This window comes from Sarcophilus harrisii, chromosome 2 (genome assembly GCF_902635505.1).
Source record: "Sarcophilus harrisii chromosome 2, mSarHar1.11, whole genome shotgun sequence".
NCBI lineage: Eukaryota > Metazoa > Chordata > Mammalia > Dasyuromorphia > Dasyuridae > Sarcophilus > Sarcophilus harrisii.
This window is the reverse complement of record NC_045427.1, coordinates 628850665-628869704: the sequence shown is the minus strand read 5'-3', so window position 1 is coordinate 628869704 and position 19040 is coordinate 628850665. Positions and strand designations below refer to the sequence as shown.

General features: G+C 44.6%; 1 protein-coding gene across 1 annotated transcript in view; it reads right to left on the bottom strand.

The window, feature by feature from the left end:
* The window catches only part of ADAMTS7 (ADAM metallopeptidase with thrombospondin type 1 motif 7), a 159599-nt gene that overhangs the window by 87553 nt on the left and 53006 nt on the right, over positions 1-19040 (bottom strand). Inside the window, exons 5-8 of the mRNA XM_031956764.1 lie at positions 18494-18577; positions 17632-17756; positions 15646-15795; positions 10436-10579 (exon numbers count right to left, since the gene is read on the bottom strand). Coding sequence (XP_031812624.1) covers positions 10436-10579; positions 15646-15795; positions 17632-17756; positions 18494-18577 — 503 coding nt within the window. The remainder of the gene's footprint in view (positions 1-10435; positions 10580-15645; positions 15796-17631; positions 17757-18493; positions 18578-19040) is intronic.

Here is a 19040-nt window from a genome sequence, read left to right as displayed (position 1 = left end):
GGGCAACTGGAAGCAGGATCGAGAATAATACAATGGGCCGGCTGCTCTCCCCAGCCCCGTTTGCTGTGAGAGGGGTCTGGTGGGGAGATATCCAAGGACGGGAGCGAATCCCTCCACCGTCCACCGCGTTATTCCCAAGGCAATTAGCAGGTCGACAAGCGGCTGCTGTGCTGAAGGTCAGTTTGGTTTTATATCCGCTCGAGTTTTCCAGGTTCCTCGGTCAGCCCGCGGAAAGGCAGATTGAGAGGATGAAAGCACGGAATGGTGAGTGTGATAAGAACAGCCAACACCCAGTTGTCTTGGCTGGGATGCTCCCTACGAGGAAGAGTTTCTATATCCGGCCCAGAAAGCTGAGAGACATGGGAAAGGAACACTGGACTTGGGAGTGAGGACGATGTCCATCCATTCTCAACTCCAACGGTTATTGGCTGTCTACATACAAGCGAGTCATAATCTCTGTGAACCTCAGTTTCCTCATTTGTAAAATGTTGGTTGAAAAAAAACATATTATTCAGCTCATTAAGCTGTTGTGAGAAAACTCAACCACATGTAAAGGAGAATCTATGGTAGCAGTTTCTGTGGTAACAAAGAATTGTAAACAAAATGGGAGCCCATCAACTGGGGATTGATTGAACAAACTCTAATACAGAATTGTGCCATCAGAAATGGGAAGGGGGACTAATTCAGAGTGACCTGAAAAGACTTGTAAGAATTAAAAAAATAAATAAAAGTAAATAAAAATAAAATTTAAAAAATTAAAAAATGTTTTAAATAAATGAATTAATGAAGAAAGAAAGAAAGGAAGGAAGAAAGAAAGGAAGGAAGGAAGGAAGAAAGGAAGGAAGGAAGGAAGGAAGGAAGGAAGAAAGAAAGAAAGAAAGAAAGAAAGAAAGAAAGAAAGAAAGAAAGAAAGAAAGAAAGAAAGAAAGAAAGAAAGAAGGAAAGAAAGAAAGAGAAGGAAAGACTTGTAAAAACTGATGCAGAGTGAAGAGAGGAGAACTAGGGGAACAGTTACACAATTACCATGAAAATGTCAACTGAAACAGTTTCACAAAACTTCAGAACTGTCCTGCAGAGAGCAACTAAGCCATGATTTCAGAAGAGAGATAATGAAGAAAGCTTGCCATGATGGAGCAGAGAGGTGCAGAACGGCACACACATTTACAGATACAGCCAATGGGTTGTGTGCTTTGTTTAAGTATACTTTATTGGTTCTGAGGGTACATGTGTATGGGGAGGTTAATTTAATGATTTGAGACAGAGATGTGAATAAAAAGATAGAAAAGAGTGTCAATAAAACATTTAAAATGCAGAGAAGAAGAAAGTTCAAAAGGGGACAAAAGCGGCAATTTTGTTCCTGTCATAACAACTTTAATATCTATTTCTTAAAATTGTACATAAATTCAATTTTACAGGCAATCCTCATTTTGGGTTTTGTTTTGCCTACTTCTGCATACTGAAACATCCATGTTTATGAAAAACTTCATTATAAAAACATTGTTCTAAGTGGCTTGGGAATGGAAGTCAGAGCAAGGATGGTAGTTCTCTCATTAGAAAAGAGAGAAGGATGCACCTGAAAGATTTGGAAGTTGCATTCACCAGCTGTCAGTGGATTGGTTTGGAATACTGAAGAGTGATGACTCTGGGGTTGGGAATCTGGGTAACCCTGGGAAGTCTGGGAAAGGAGAGACCCTCAGGGAGAGGCAAAGCAGTTTTGTGTTTCAGATACATGGAGCTCGAGATGCCGATCTAGAGCCTGGCCTGATGCCTTGGGGCCCAAATCTTGCTGTTGTTGGCATATACCCCAGGTATCTTACCAGAATATGAGCTGTTTAAAAGAAACACTGAGGGGATCAGGGAACTTTGGTTCAAAACCTGGCTCTGTTACTAATTCACCAAGGGACCTTGGAGCCACGCCATAGGAATTTAGATGTGAGAAAAAGCGCATATCTTTCCTCAACACACCCAGTATTTTTGTACCTCCAAGGGTAGATAAATAGGGAAGGAAGGGAGGAATTGAAATTGAAATTCAATGGAAGATGGGATCAGTTCATTTTTTATATTTGTAGCCCCAGCATATCCCAGTGCCCAACTTAATTAAATGGTTAATTTGTAAGGGCAGCAAGATGGCCAAGTGGATAGAGTGGCAGGCCTGGGTCAGGGAGACCTGAGTTCAGAAATGACCTCATACACTTACTGTCACTTTTACTGTTTCCCTCAGTTTCCTCATCTGTAACATCAGCTGGAAGATGAAATGGCAGACCACAACTACTATTGCCAAGAAAACCCTAAATGAGGTCACAGAGAATCAGATAGCTGAAAATGATTGAATAACAGTAAGTAGGTGATTAATAAATGCTTTTCCGTTAATTGACTGATGTGAGAGATGTTTTATAATCAGAATGGATCATGGGACATGGAAAGTGACTGACCCTAAGGAAGGCTGAAAGCAGGCAAGACAGGATGGGAAGGGAAGAGAGAACAATGAAAATAAGGGAGAGGGGACAAAATGCAGGAGAGGTCACAAACAGCCAATTTGCAAGGGCTTCAAAAGCCCTTCAGTTCTCTCTGTATCCAAAAAGGAATCCCTTCTTGCCGTACCCCAGCAAGTGACCATCCCACCTGTATTATAGGCCTCCAGTGAGGGGGAACTGGGTCCCTGTCTCCGAGGCAGCCCATGCCGCTCTGTCATATCTCTAATTGGAAGGATGTTTTTCCTTCTATCGAGCTTAAATTTGCTTCCCTTGGATTTCCACCCATTGTTCTTAACTCTGCCCTCTAGGGCCAAGCAAAACAAATGAAATCCCTCTTCCCAGAGACAGCCCTGCAAATACTTGAAGGCAACTAACATCTCCCTAAGTGTCCTCCTAACCAGGATACAGCTGCCCGGTTCCTTCAACTGTTCCTATGACATTAGCTCAAGGATCTGGCTGTCTCAGCTCCCCTCCTCTGGGGGCTCTCAGCTCCGGGGGTTACACCGGTTACCAAAATTCTCCGGAGATGGACTAACCAGGGCGGAGCACAGAGGAACTGAATTTTAGCCCTGGTTACTGGACATCTCTTAAATCCCAGACGTGGTACCCCAAAATGCTGTCTAGGTTTGCATTATACGTGTTTTCACATGATTGACTTAAGACAGAGCTTGCATTACCCTGGAAACTCCCAGAACTCTTTCGGTAAAAAGATCTGACTGTTCCATGTTGTACTAGTATAGTTGGTTTTTTGAACCTAAGACTTTGTATTGATTCCTCCTAAATGTCACCTTGGGATCTAAGGGGCACAGTGGATATAGAGTTAAGCCTGGAGTTAGGAGGATTTGAGTTCAAATATGGCCTCAGACTTATTAGACATGTGGCCTTGGGGAGGTCACTTATGTTTGCCTCATTTTCTTCATCTGTAAAATGGAATTATTGATAGCAACCATCTCTCAGGTTATCGTGATGATCAAATAGGACATGATTCCTGGCACATAGCAGATGAGCACACTCTCTCTCTCTCTCTCTCTCTCTCTCTCTCTCCATATGTGTGTGTGTGTGTGTGTGTGTGTGTAAGAACTAACTTTGGTTGCTATTATTATTATTATTATGATCATGATTATCATCTTAGTATGATAATGTTTTAGGCTGTGAAGAGTTTCTTGGATCCCGAGTTTGTAGGCAATGTGTCAGCTATCCTTATGAGCTTCTTGCCATTCATAAGTCTTTTTAAAAAGCATGCCATCCATTTTTCTATCAAGCCATTGGGGCAAAAAGTTAAATAACCCAGGACGATGTACAGTCTTCAGTGGAAAATGATTGATGGCTACTCTCTGACTGTGGCCTCTCAGTCAATCAGCCCTGAATCTCTCTTACTGGGCTGTCCCCAAAGCCCCACACTACTCCATCTTTCCCATAACAACTATCTGGGACATTTTGGCACATGAATGGCTAAATTTTAGCTAAACTCTATCTCTAGACTTTCTCCATCTATTAGCTAGAAACCCTGACCTCTGGGGAAAAATGGAAAATGAGCTGAGCTTAGCCTGACCTGTCCTTAATAAAGCCCAAAACACTGGCTGTCTGGGATTGCTTCCCTTTCAAAGTGTTTCCTAATCATTCTTCAATAATGTGTCCTGGGGCTTTGCCATCCGACTCATTGATCCCCAGCAAGTGGGATCTAATCTTGTCCACTTGTGAAAATCTGAACTCTGGCCCTTCTCTCCTCCTGTGAGGTCTTTTCTCTCTCACCCCATCCATCGTTATCAGGGGCTCAGCAGTCACTCTCCCCAAGGGCAGAATCCTTGTGGCCCTCTTAGCAAAAACTTGCTGGGGCCGGGGACTGTCTCTCCACTCATTGTGAACATCAGCTCCCTTTAGAAATGGAACAAGAATGTCAGAAAATGAGAGGAGCGGCAATGAGATATTAACCAAAAAAACTGAAAAAAAAAAATTGGGAAGAGTTCATCAACAGATGCAGAGTGAAATAAGCAGGACCAGAAGAAAGGATACAGGATGGTTAGAGTAACAAACATCAATGAAAGCCATTCGAACGCTGATCAGTGCAGGCCAGAGAATCCATGGTGAAGTATGCTCAAAATAGGGGCGGTGGACTACCACGCAGAATGGGGTATACCCCAATTTAGAGGGACAAAATGCCAGATTGTTTTCTTTTGGTTTGGGTTTTTGTTCTTTGTGACAAGGGAAGATTGTATCGAAAGGCACGATCATCAAGAAAAGACAGCAAGGTTAAAAAATACAAAGCCTAAATGAAACATGTAGTTTTAGTAATGGACAGTTTGAGTCCCCCAGCCTTAGAGCAACCTTGCCATCAGAGAAACGCTGCAGGAGCACCAAGGCCTGAGGAAGAACTTTGGCTCCCCAGATTCTCTGACATTCCAGCCCCTAAGGACCTGCCAGGACTGAAGCTTCAGGAGGAAAACCACCTGCGGCTTTTGTCAGAAAGGGAAATTGGCAATTTAGGCCTAATCTAGCACCCGATGAATAAATCTCTCAGCCAGCCTCCCGGCTTCCAGGGACTCGCCCCAGCGATATAACTCTTCTGAATCATTCTGGATAACACGGGACCTGCAATCAGCCGTCCCCCTCCACTGCTCACTACTTACGTGACTTTCCCAAGGAAAGCCGCAGGGAAGCCAGAGAACAATGATTTTACTCCCAAATTCATCCCAAGGGGCTTGGTTCCCCAGCAAACTATCTTTATATCCTAACATTCTATGTAAACTGCCAGGGCAAGCCCCCTAAAGTATTGCTTCCACCCTGTCCCACCCCCGAGACCCAGACTCGAGTAAATCACTCCTCCCAGCCTGGAGTATACAGGCAAACTCCTCACCCTGCACAATCTGCACCCAAGTTATTCCAGCTGGAAAAGTAAGTGGGAGTCAGGAGAGATCTGGCTCAAAATCCTGGCTTTGACACTGACTGGGACTATGGTAAGCCACAAAAATTTCTACAAGCCTCAGTTTCCCTCTCTGTAACATGGGGGTAATCCTATCTATACAACCCTCATCCCCAAGCAGGGTGGATTATGCACAATGTATAATTAGGTCGTCAATTAGCTTTGCAGTACATAAGCTCCTTGAGGGCAGGCCCTGTCCCACCAGTTTGTCCTTGCAGCCTCCCTTGCCCCACACCTAAACACATATTTAATAAATAAACCTTGATGACTGCTTGATCAGCTGCTCTCCCCCAACCGACATCTCCTTTTCATGTGCATTATATTCCAGTAGAAGAAACTTTTCAGAGTTTCAGGTTCTGGCCCTGCCTTCTCCTATCTCCTCTGCCTTTGTTAACAATCTTTTTTCTTTCTTTCTTTCTCCCTTTCCTTCCTGCCTTCCTTTCTTTCTCTCTTTCCTTTTTTTTCTTTCTTTCTTTTGCTGAGGCAATTGGATTAAGTGATTTGCCTAGGGTCACACAGCTAGAAGTGTTAAGTGTTTGAGACCAGATTTGAATTCAAGTCCTCCTGACTTCAGGGCTAGTGTTCTATTCTCTTCACCACCTCGCTGCCCCCAACAAGCTTTTTTCTCATAATCACACATCACAGTTTATTCAGCTATTCCCCAATTAATGGGCAATTTCTCAACTTCCCACTCTTTGCCATGAGAAAAGCACTGCTATGAATATTTTTGTACACACAGCCAGCTTTTTTCTTGTAGTGCAAAAAGCACTGGACTTGCTTGCAATGGGAGTCCATCTCCTTATGTTGTATGTCCTAAACAAGCTGTTTACTCTGGCTGAATATCTTACTTTTCTCATCTATAGAAGGGGATAATAATGTTTGTCACAGTGGTGGAAGCATTTTGTCAACTTTAGAATACCGTAGCAATGTCATTATATTTGGTGATACCATTTCTCATGCCTGAAGATACCTGGACCTCTGTTCCTTTCTACAAGGCTCACCTTCTCCAGAGAGCCTTCTTGGACCAATATATCCATTCTTCAAACTTCTTCTTTCCATAAAAAAAGCCCACAGCACTTCTCTGATCTCACACTCTCTTGCATCATCATCATCACCATCATCGCCAAGGCTTGCCTTTACTCCCTATTAGATAATGATCTCCTTGACAGCAAGCCTTGGAGCATATCATAGAGTTTCAAGATTGGACAGGCTCTCAGGGATCACATCCACAGTGGAACCAGAATCCCCTATAGCCATCTTCGGGTCTTCCACATTGAGAGTGGAGCCTTGTATGCAGTAGGTGCTTAATAAATGTTTGTGAACTGATGGACTGGTCTAGGTATTCAAGGAGCTGAGAGCAGGGCTCTGGGGATATCACCGTCCTGAGAGATGGCCAGGTGAGAACCCAGTGCTCGGGTGCACTGGCTCCAGCCATCTCTCCACTGGCCATTCCTGCCTGGCCTTGGTTCAGCGGCCTTGTTACATCCTTCTAAGACAAATGGAAAGCCCACCATTACCGCATTGTTTCCACTATTAGAAACCGGACTTTTCTTCTGCTTTTGCCTCTCTTTAAAATACTAATCTGGTAACAAGGCAATCATTATACTTGGAAGTGTTGACCTTTATGGGGGCATAATGAGAGATTGGGCTAAAGTCAGATAGAACGATCTCGAGATGAAAATCAGAACCTGGAGTACTAAGCCAGAGACTTCCAAATGAAGCAAAAGCAAGGTTTTGACCCTATTTATTGTATTTAAATGTAATCATTATGCTGAAGCGAAGCATCTCTCTGTTTGCTCTTAGCATCAAAGTAAAGAGGGCTCCTTTGGGCTGCGGCCTCGGGAATATAATAACTCACTGAAATCACATGTGACTGTCTATCCCAAGGAGATCAGTGACAATAATAAAAATGATCTATACATATAAAAATATTCATAGTATTTGTGATTTAAAAAACTGGGGAGAGGAGGACTGGGGAGAGAGAACCCAGTGATTTTCCAATGGCCGAACAAATTGTGCTATATGAATAATGGAATATTGCTACAATGCTGGAAATGATGAGCCCTAGGAAGGCTTTTATAAGTTGGCGTACTGCGAAGAAAGCCAAACAAACAATTGCAGCGGAATAACACAGGACCAGCTTCCCTCTCATGGAGGAGGGGGAAAGACCCACAGTGGGTTGAAATATGGTGTAAAATCTCCAAGGTAGGGGGAGACCTCGGCCCTGTCCAGCTCTGGGATCCTCTGAGGGGTCCGGGCAAGTGGGGATGAGGATGTGAGCCCTGAAGGCTGAGCAAAAGAGACATTCCTCCTCACCCTTCACGGCGACCTCACTGTGCTCCAGAGCAACGCCTCCATGCCCCAAAGTTACCTGGGGACCAGGGCTGAAGGAGCCTGGTTATCTGTGGTCCCCAGAGAGCAAAGCAGGGCTTAGCTTTGGGGCTTGGGGGAGATCACGTCCTCCCGCTAGCTGGGCTCCCCGCATTCACAAGGACACTTTCTTGGCCTTCAGCCTCCTGCCCGGCCCCTCACCTCCAGCCTGGGGGAAGCCCATCAGTCGGCTCCTGACCCCTCGTCCCACCACCCTCAAGGACGATGTTTGTCCTTCTCAGCTCCATTCAGAGGGGCAGAGGGAGGAATGAATGATTCTGACCTGTTCCATTATTAGTCAGCAAGCATTTATTAACTGCCCACTATGTACCAATGTGCATCTGGACTTAGGGTCTGGGATAGAAATACTTAGAATGAAATAAGCCAGACCTTTAACAGCTTCCACTCTCCTGAGGAGGCTCCAGAGCAGAACTACCCCCAGTCCTTACAGAGCAGCGGAGGGTGGGAAGGGACCCGTCACGGAGGAGGCAGCACCTGGGCCCCCTCCCCCCGGCTGTCTCTCTGTGGGTGTCCGGTCTCTGCAGGGAGGGCAGGAAGTGCTTTTCTGAATGTCTAAGAGCTTGGTCCCCCTCTTCCCTCTGCCCCGGCCTCCTTGCGGTCCAGACACACAAGGCTCTGTGTTTTCTAGGACGTGTTTACAAGGAAAAGGAAAACAAACAGAAACCCTCCATCCCAGGAAGGTCATGTGCAGAGCTCGCACGCGGAACGGCCCATTCCTAGACAGGGAGGACCCCGCTTCTCAGGAGGAACAGCAGGCCTGGCTCTGGGCTTTACATCACCTCTGGGGCCAGACATACCTCGACCCTCCCCGGCACCTCAGCCTGGGCAAAGGAAATATTTTTTTAAAAGCATGAAAGGGAAACAGCTCATCACAGAGCTAACCGGCCTGGCCACCAGGCCTGATGGTACGTGACACGCTCCACACCCAGAGCTTCCACCCCTCAGAGAAAGAGAGAGAGAGAGACAAATAGACACAGAGAGACAGAGACAGCGATAGAGAGACAGAGAGAGACAGAGACAGAGACACAGAGTCAGAGACAGAAAGAGATAGAGAGACACACACACAGAGAGACAGAGAGACAGACAGACACACAGAGATGAGAGAGAGAGACAGATAGACAGAGATGAGAGAAAGAGAGAGAGAGAGAGAGAGAGAGAGAGAGAGAGAGAGAGAGAGAGAGAGAGAGAAGGAGAGGGAGAGAGACAGAGAGACTTTCTCATCCTTTAAAAACAGAGTTTGGCAATGACAGTCACACACTATTCTGGCTTTTGCTCTCATTGTTCGCACTAACAGTCTTGCAGTCAGGGGAATGTACTGTTTTCCTGACTTGGCCTCATTCATTCTGCATCAGTTCACACAGGACCTCAAATTCGGCATTATTTGATCTGAGTTAGAATTGGAGAATTTTCCAGAAGAAGCTGAGTTCATGGGTCCCTTTGGCTCCAGGACCACTGCATCCCCCATGGAGTCCGAAAGCAGAGCATCTACCAGCCTGGATCCCCTCTCTCCCATCTCTCTCTCTCTGTCTCTCTCTCTGTCTCTGTGTATGTGTGTCTCTCTCGCTGTCTCTGTCTCTCTCTGTTTCTCTCTCTCTGTCTATCTCTCTTCTCCCATCTCTCGCTGTCTCTCTGTTTCTCTCTCTGCCTCTGTCTCTCTGTCTTTCTCTCAGACACATACCCACAGATATGCACAACTTTGGTATTCACACTGTAGAATGCGCTGGATCAAGCTTATTATCACTTTTTCTATCTCTAGATTTGCGCTCAATCAAGAAAGCTCCAGTGGCAAGGCCAGATTTGAGACATTCCCATTCATATTCCTGTATAACCAAACTCCTCTGTAACTCCACTGCTCAGAAGCCTTCAATGGCTCCCTATTGCCTCCACCTCCTGGATCTGGCATGTAAGGTTCTCCACAACCAAGGCAAGAACATTTCAGGCACTTCGGGGGAGCAGATAACAGATCTTGTTCCACACCCCTGACTCCTTCCCGGCTTTTCAGCTGCCTTTCACATTCTGTCTTGCCCCCAGTAGCATGTAAGCTCCTTGAAGGCAGACACTCCCTTTGCTCGTACGTGCAGCCTGGCACATAATGACGAATCCCTCAGTGCCTCTTGACTCACCTCCCTTCAGATGTGCTCCAGGCAGGTTGAGCTGCTGGCTGTTTGCGCTGTGCTGGGTTGTTCCCCACTGGTGGGAAGTGCCTCCTTCTCCACTCCTGCACCTCGGAGGCTCCCCACCACCCACTGGGTCCAGATGAGAGCCCACCCCTTCCCAAAGCCCTCCCTGGTCCCCCAGCTGTTCATTCTTTCTCTCTCCCTGTCTCTTATCCCTTATCTGTATGTAGGTTGGATTCTACATCGTCCCCACCCCACCGTCCCTAGTACAATTAATTCAGAAAAGAACCTTTCGTTTTCTGTCTGGGTGTCCAACAGCCAACAGAACCCCTTCGCACACAGTAGGTCACTCATAAATAACTTCTGGACTTAATGGAATCCCTGAGGGTCTAACCTTATTGCCCAGGCCCAGGTCTAGAGGCGGGGTCCCCTCAGCCGAGAAACACAACACCCCCTGTCCCCGCGGAGGGTCGGGGAGACAAGCCCGCCCCGTCCAGTGCGTGGAGAGTGGGGAACCGGCAGCGAGCACTTACTCGAGGAACCTGGTGATGTACTCCTGGCTGCAGCGGGACCAGGTGAGCGGCGAGGTGTCATACAGGAGCTGTGGAGACATGATGAAAGGCTTTTTCCCAACGGGCTCACAGTCATTGCCGCTTCCGTCATGCTGAATCCCAAAACTGCATTAAGAGCACAGGCCGCGAGGGGATGGGTAAGCAGCCGGGCCTGCAGCCCGCACCGCTCCCCACCTGCAGACATTAACCCTTCACAGAAACATAACAGAAACCGGTGACCACAAACAGAGAAAGAAGGAGGGGCCATGGACCACCCTCCCCTGCCAGATTAAAAAAAATGCCAACTGAGAGGGGAAAAGCACAGGGTGGGGACATGGGACACCTGGCTCCTAATCTTGGTCAAAACTTCTGGATTTTAGTTTTCAGATCTATAAAATTGCAACCAGACAAGCACCAAGGGCCCCTCCAGGGGCAAACTCGTAATGAAATTTTCAATGTGAGCATTTACATCAGTAAATGTTATAAATCAATAATCTCAATGTATTGTTTTATTGATTGTGTTTTAAGAAAATGACAGAGGAATTATTAATACACCTCAGAAATCAGTAATGATATAAATCAAGGCTCAATGTACTATTTTGTTAAGAAAGTGACAGAGGAATGATTAATTTTAGAGAATAAATTTTACAGTGTGTTGTATGGACATTTCCACAGAGCTGATTGTTAGACATTTATTAGCACACTCTTGGTTTCTTCCCATTTTAAATACGATGATTTCTAAGTCCTCAGTTTACAATTCTGCTTAATGAGCGCTGGTACGCTCTGCCTATCTTGTAGAAATACTGAGAGGATCAAATGAGAGAAATTAATGTTAAAAGTGGGGGAATGAACACCCCTGTCTTGTTGCTGCTCTGTAAGGATTTCCTGTTTCCTTGTCACTTTCTAGGAAAAAATAGGAAAAAAAAAAGCCTTTATATACACGTTTTATCCCCCAGTAGAATGGAAGCTTCTTGAGGGCAGCTACTACCTCAGCCATTCTCCATTTATGAAGCCCATGGCTTCATTAACAAACGTGGAGACTCCCCTCCACAAGACAGATCACTCTCTGCTCCCCCTCTCCCAACATAATTCTCTCTCCTCCTATTTTTCCCATTAGGCTACAGGTTTGGTGGGAGGGGGCAGGGGAGAGAGATGGAGGAAGGGGAAAGAGAAACAAGATCTATTTAAAGTTTGGGGTCATCTAAGACCACGAACCAGGGGTCACCACGCCAAATGGAGAGAGCAGGCGCCCACAGCTGGCTCCAGCTGTGGTTACTTTTACCATTTTTCTTTCCTGCTGATTTGTGAGTCTACCTCAAAACTTCACTCATTTAGATTGAACTAGGGGAAAGTTGTAAATCATAGTTATTTTTTTAACGTATTATTTTTCGAGTACTTAAAGTAGCTATAATTAGGTGAGTAAACTGTGTTCTCCCCCTTAGGCTCCTACTTTAATGAACAGATAAGAATGGTTTATAATTAGCCCTGGCCAGATGGGACATTCTAAGTCCTTGGAAATCACACTAGGACAAAAGACGTCTGAGGACTCCTTTGAAGGCCCAGCATCCTGTGGATTGGCCCTTGGCCCGTTAACTTGCCCAGTGCAATGGGATTTTTGACCAGCCAGTGACTGTTAGCCCAGGCTGGTCCCTGCAGTGGTAAGGTCCCCATCACTGTGGTCTGACGGCATGAAGCCCTACATGGCTCCCCTGAGGGAGGGCGATTTCTGGGCAGAGAAATGAGAACCGTTGCTAGGGAGCTCACAGAGAGGTTTCTGCTCTACATCCCCTGCCTGATCCAGAAGGTAAAGATGCCCCCAGCATCTGGGCAAACACTGGGCCCATTTCCCTTTGGCTATTTTGGTTCAAGATACTATGTGATGGAGGACACACGTCCCCTCGGGAGCCATAGGACTGGACACTCGCTGCCTATGGACTTTGGGCAAGTGCTCAGCTTCTCTGGGTCTTAGTTTCCTCAGCTGAGCCAGACAGACTCGGAGGTTTCTTCTGGACCTGCCGCATCTATGCTCCCAAATGCCTTGTAAGCGACATCTGGGAAGGATTCTTTTAGCCCAAAACTAACAAAGCCGGGGTCAAAGTTACCTCGTGCCCCTGCAGGGGGATTTCATTACCTTTGACTCAAGAAGGCTTAGTGAAATTCCCCAGATATCTGGGGACAGGAGGGTGAGGAGCATGGCCCCACAGCATCCCTCATCCCTATGAGTCACAGTTGAGACAAAGACACTGGGGTCAGAGTGGATTGGAGCCTCTGGGTAAGCTGTGCAGGTATTAACATGCTCAGATAATGAGACTGAATCCCTTGTGAATTCTGGGCGCTCAGGAATCTCAGAGGAGCAGGACTGAGCTTCTCCAGGAAGGTGTCAGGGGGACACCCTGAGGGAGTCCAGAGCTCTGGGACTCGGGCAAGCCCAAGCCAGAAGGTGTTCCTGCCAGGGACATCACTACCACTGACCCAGTGACCTGGAGCTTCAGGTTCCCAGATCACCTAGAGACCCAACAACACAGACCCGGCGGCCCCCGAGCTGGCTCCCCAGAGCTCCTCCAGGAGGATGCCGGTCAGGCTCCTAACAGTCACAGGAGAAGGGGCCAGATTCAGAACGCCTACCCAAGGCTGGGACCTCTCCATTCTATGGAGCATTTAGGGGACCCCTCAAAACAAGGGAGACTTTAGTGCTCTCAGTAAGGAGGCCACTGCCTATGGCAGCACCTGCTGCCTCTGGGCTAAGAGAGCCGCTGTCGAGCCTTCCTGGTTGAGATAACACATGGGAAGTCCTTCACCAAGCACAAAGAACTACATCAGTTCTACCTTTTTTGCGTCTATCTGTCTTTTGTCTATGTCTCTCTGTTTTTCTGTCTGTCTCTGTCTATCAATCCATCTGTCTATCTGAGTATGTCGATTTTTATGTTTTTCTATCTAACTATCCATTTACTTATCTGTCTTTCTATTTATGTCTTTCTGTCTCTTTGTTAATCTATCATCTGTCTATCTGCCTTTCTATTTTGTCTATTTGTCTGTTAATCTATCCATCTGTCTGTCTATCTGTTTGAGTATCTATTTGTTTATATGTCTATCTAACTATCCAGCTATCTGTCTATCTGTCCATCTGTCCATTTGTCTCTGACTACCTGTCTAACAATCTGTTCATCCATTTGTCAATCTTTGCCTGTCTGTCTCTTTGTCTATCTGTATTTCTGGCTATCCATCTATTTATCTTTCTGTCTTTCTATCTATTTATGCCTGTCTGTCTCTAACTGTCTCTGTGTACATGTCTGTCTATCTATCCCATCTGTATGTCTATTTGTTTTCTGAGTAAATTTGTGTACTTCTCTGCATGTCTAACTATCCATCTATCTGTCTGTCTGTCTTTCTATTTGTTTTTATGTCTATCTATTCATCTATCTGTCTATCCATCTTTCTATATATCTATCCTTTAATTCATTCATTCAACTATTGTTATTTATCTATCTATATTTATATATTTATAAATGCCTATCATACATCCATCTATAATTCTATTATTCTACCATCCTTGTGGTATTTCTCTATTTATATATTTAGCTATCATTCTTTTTTCTTTAAGAACTATTTATTTATATTATTTATCTATTTTGGAGGATGGCTGTTATACATACACACACCCATATTAAGTGAATAACATAATAAATGTGTGTGTTTATTATTTATTTATTGTTTCTATAGCTTGGACACCAAACTCTTAGCAGAGAAATTTTATACAAAGACTTTTCTTCCTGGATAGCTTTCTTAGGTGCATTAATATTGTGTATTTAGAAGTTTTTCTTTCAGATAATCAAATTTATCTATTTTAATTCTAGCAATTGCCTCTAATTCTTGTTTAAGAATACATCTCCTTGGAAAATGCCATCCGCATCCAGAGGGAGAACCACAGAAACATTGACTGAATGTGGATCGAAGCGTACCACCTTCCCTTCTCTTTGTTTGTTTTTTCTTTCCCATGGTTTTTCCCCTTTGTTCCAACTCATATCCCTTCACAATATGACCAATATGAAACCTGTTTAAAATGATTGCACGTACAGAACCTATATGAGATCCCTTGCTGTCTCAGGGAGGGGGAGAGGCAAGGAAGGGAGGGAGAAAAAACTTGGAACTTAAAATTTTATAAAAATGAACATCAAAATCCATCTCTACATATAATTGGAAAAATAAAATACCATTAAAAAAAGACTACATCTCCTGCCCATAGCTGTGAGTATATATTGCTTCTATAATTTTTAATGTCTGCTTTTTAATATTAAAGGTGTCTATCCATTTAGAATCTATTGTGTATGGTATGAGGTGTTGGTCTGAGGCTAATTTCTGAAGACTGCTTTCAATTGTACATGTTTAACCTATATTGGATTACTCATTGTCTAGGGAGGGGAAAAGAGGCAGGGAGGGAAAAATACAGAATACAAGGTTTCACAAGAATGAATGTTGAAAACTATCTCTGCATGGATTTTGAAAAATAAAAAGCTATTATAAAAAAAAGTAGATTTTGGTCAAAAAATACCATCTGCATCCAGACAAAGAACTATGGAGATTGAATCAAGTCATGCTATGTTCACTTCTTCTTTCTATTTTTTTCTTTCCTGTGGTTTTTACCTTTTATTTGGATTTTTCTCTCCCAGCATGATTCATAAAGCAGTGTGCATCAAAATAAATAAATAAATGAATGAAAAAGAAAGACTGCTTTCCAGTTTTCCCAGCAGCTCTTTAAAAAAAACAACAAAATAGAGTGTTTTTTCCCTAAGTAACTTAAGTTTTCCCTTTTACTAATATATTAGAGTCCTCTCGCTTCTGAAAATTTTGTCTAGGATGTTCCAATTTACCCTGTCTATTCTTTAACTATTACTAGATGGTTTTGATGGCCATCTTTTGGCTATCATCTATCATTCATTGTTTATCCATCCATCACATATTTATCTCTCTTCTGTCATTTATATTTATCTCTCCATCGGTTTAGCTATTATATCCCCATCTCTAGTATGACTACCCAGCAAAATCACAGGATTTCAGAGACAGAAAGGTAGCTTAGAGGCGATTCATCAGCCCTCAGCTGAGTGGGAATCTCTCCCTGGAAAGAGGGAAGTTTAATTCTCAGGAACATTCCCGTTTATTCACAAGATGATCACTTTTAGACAGGAGGTAGATACCTGTGTCCAAGTTCATGGGCTACGGTGAAGGCCAAAGGGAGACCAGTGTCTTCGTTGATGTTACAACTCCTGTGGGGCTGGCACATGCCTGACACGTGTGATAAGCCCAGCGTCTCACAGGGCCTGTTCATGGCAGCACAAAGATCTCTCCTGGGGCAGAGAGAGAAAGACAGACAACTCAATTAATTTCAATTCAATTTGATGAATATTTACTGAGATCCTACAATATATGGGGCAGCAAAGTTCCACTACATACATGGGGAAGACTGTCCCTGCCTTCAAGGAGCTCATAGCTGGCACTGAGCAAAGAAATGCTCAGATTTGGTTCCCCCTGGGTCATTTGGCATTTATATGACCAGGAGCAAATCAGATGGCTTCTCTGAGTCTCAGTTTCTTCAGTTGTTAAATGACAAGAATCATGTCATTCCTACCACCTAACTCACAGAGTTGTTGTACTTTGTAAACTACCAAGTGTGAAATGTCTATCATCACCATCATCACCACCACCACCACCATCATCATCATCATCATCATCATCATCATCATCATCATCATTATTATTACAGTCTCAAAGTTCGTTAGCTTTCACTCTGTTTCCTGGCTATAGAAAATGCCTCCCCACCAAGAGAACCTGGCAAGAAAGTGTGGATGGTTCAGTGCACTCCCTACCTTTAGAGGAACATATTCAAGCATATGTACTAAGGAACCGACCCTGCCTCCTCTGTGAAATCAGGGGATCTCCGAGGGTCTCCATTCCAAATTCTGAGTTCACAATAGAGGATTTCAGCATTTACAACGATGCCCTCAAATATCTCCCTAAACTTTCTTGTTTCCTCCTTCTGCTCACTTTCCATGACTCAGCCCTCTCCTCCTTCTCAGCCACACATACAAGGATGGTGAGACCTTGGGATCTTACCATTACCCATAAGTATTTCACTTCTATGCTCAAGATCTTCAAAATTCCTTTGTCTTTTATCATTCTCTCTTCCCTCGTGCTTGTCTTGCTTGATGTCATTGGTGAGGATCGATGATCATCCTTGATTCCTCATTCTCATTCTACTTACGTATCCCATCCCTTGCCAAGTTGGGTCATTTAGATCTTTACAATCGCTCCCTTTCTCTTTACTCAGCATCCCCATCCTGGTATATCCTTTGAGATTGGCCTATTGCAAGAGCCTTCCTCCAAGCCTCCTTCCCCCAAGCTCTCCCTGCTCTTATCCATCGTCACTTGGCCACCAGTGATTTTTCTAAAGTCTGACCATGTCACTCCCCACTCCCGGGAGTGTCACGTATTCAATAAGTGCTACCTGCCTGATGGCCAATCTATGATTTCTGCATTAATGTGGGAAATTCTGGGAAAGCAGCCCCGTGTGGGTCTCCAAGAACGGGAACTCTTTGACCTTGTTCAGACTAGGAATGTCCTATAGGAACCAGTCAGAAGGAAATAAGATCTCCCTGAGAGTAAGGCACACATCTTTCTCATTGGAGTAGAAGCTCTCTGAGGGCAGGGCACACAGCTCCATAATTAGAGGAGTAACTCTCTGAGGGCAAGGCACACATTTCCCTCATTAGAGTAGAAGCTCTCTGAGAGTAAGGCACACATTTCTCTCATTAGAGCAGAAGCTCTCTGAGGGTAGGGCACACAGCTTCATAATTAGAGTAGAAGTTCTCCTAGGGCAGGCCACACAGCTCCATCATTAGAGGATTAACTCTCTGACAGTAGGGCACACATTTCCCAGAGCAGACGCTCTCTGAGGGCAGAACACAGAACTTCACCATTAAATTGGGAGCTCTCTAAGGATTAAACATGCCTCATTCTTTAAAGCAAGTGCTCCCGAAGAGCAGAAGCTTTAATTCCTCTGCCATTCTGAAGCTCTACAAGGGCTTGGGCCATGATTTCCCCATAGATCAGAAGCTCTCTAAGTCAGTAGCACATTAGATAAAGTAGGCTCTCACCAGTCCTCAGCACCCACTCCCACTCCGTACCTCGTCAGCAGAACTGCCACGTCATGATGCAGGGGGTGAGCATCACCCTTCATGTTGATACTTTTCTGCCACTTACAGAAACTTCTCAGAGTGTTATCTGCATGATGAGTGATCTTGAGGTCCTCCTGGGAAAAGAGATGAGCTGCTCATATGCATCCCCTTCCCCTGGGACCTAAGGAAAGCTCAGAAAGGGTCCAGATGTGGAGTGTGGCTTGCGGATGCCTTCCTGGTTTTCTCCCTCCAGTCTGGTGTTCTTGCTGATACCCTCAGCCAGCCTTGAAACCCTTAACAAGCTTGGACATCTCATGTCATAAAGCTTCATGGTCCTGGCCAACAGAGCTTACACAGAGGAAGAAAACCTGCCCTTTCTTGTCCCTTCACCGAGAGCTAGAATAGACCAAGGTTATCTTCCTTATTTTACAGATGAGGAAACTTATCTGGTTAAGTGACTTCAACTCAACTTACTTAAGGAATAAATGAAAAGCTGAACCTGTAATTCCAAAACTGGGGCTTATCTCACTTCACCACACCATACCCTGGCTTCTGTCCCATTTCCTAAAGTCCTTCCAAAGGCCAGGCCATTTGTGCTATTGAGTTAGTGTTACCCAAACTAGGTAAAATGGAAATTTGAACAAGACCCTTCTGGATTCAATGCCTCAACCCAAAGGAATAGTTTTGTTGGGTCAATAGGAGAGTGATTTGGGGAGCAGGTGGGTCTTTCAATGTATTTCATGCTATTTAGGGGACTACTTGCTGCAGTCCTGAGGGGCTTTACAAGGGGACAGACTGAGTGAATCTCCCTTTCAGGTTTTGACTGAAGTAGGCCAGATCCCAGAACCCTGAGAGCCTCTATATGAGTTACCTCCTCCTTTCCCAGCAAGATCAGGCGCACAATGGAAATGTGGATGGGGTTACCGATGCTGGGGTCATGGAAAAGCCCGGCCACCTGTTCAAAAGAAATGGAAAAGGGATCATTTCTCACTCAACAAGGAAAGGCACTCACTTAGACATACCCTTTGACCTACTGATACCATTAATAGGCTTATACCTCAAAGAGCTTAATGAGGGAAAGGAAACATATGTACCAAAAATATTTATGGCAGCTATATTGTATGGTAAAGAATTAGAAGCTAAGGGGCTACCCATCAACCGGGGAATGGCTAAACAAATTATGGAATATGAATATGATGGAACATTATGATATAAAAGAAATGATTAAGGGTCCTGAAGTCAGCAGAACATGAATTCAAATCTGGCTCCAAACACTTGATTCTTACCAGCTCTGTGACCCTGAGGAAGTCACCTAACCCCAATTGCCTCGCCAAAAAAATAAACAAATACAATTATGAAGAGGAAGTTTTCTCTTCTGTAATTATAATGGATATTGATAAAGTTTACAAAGTGCTTCC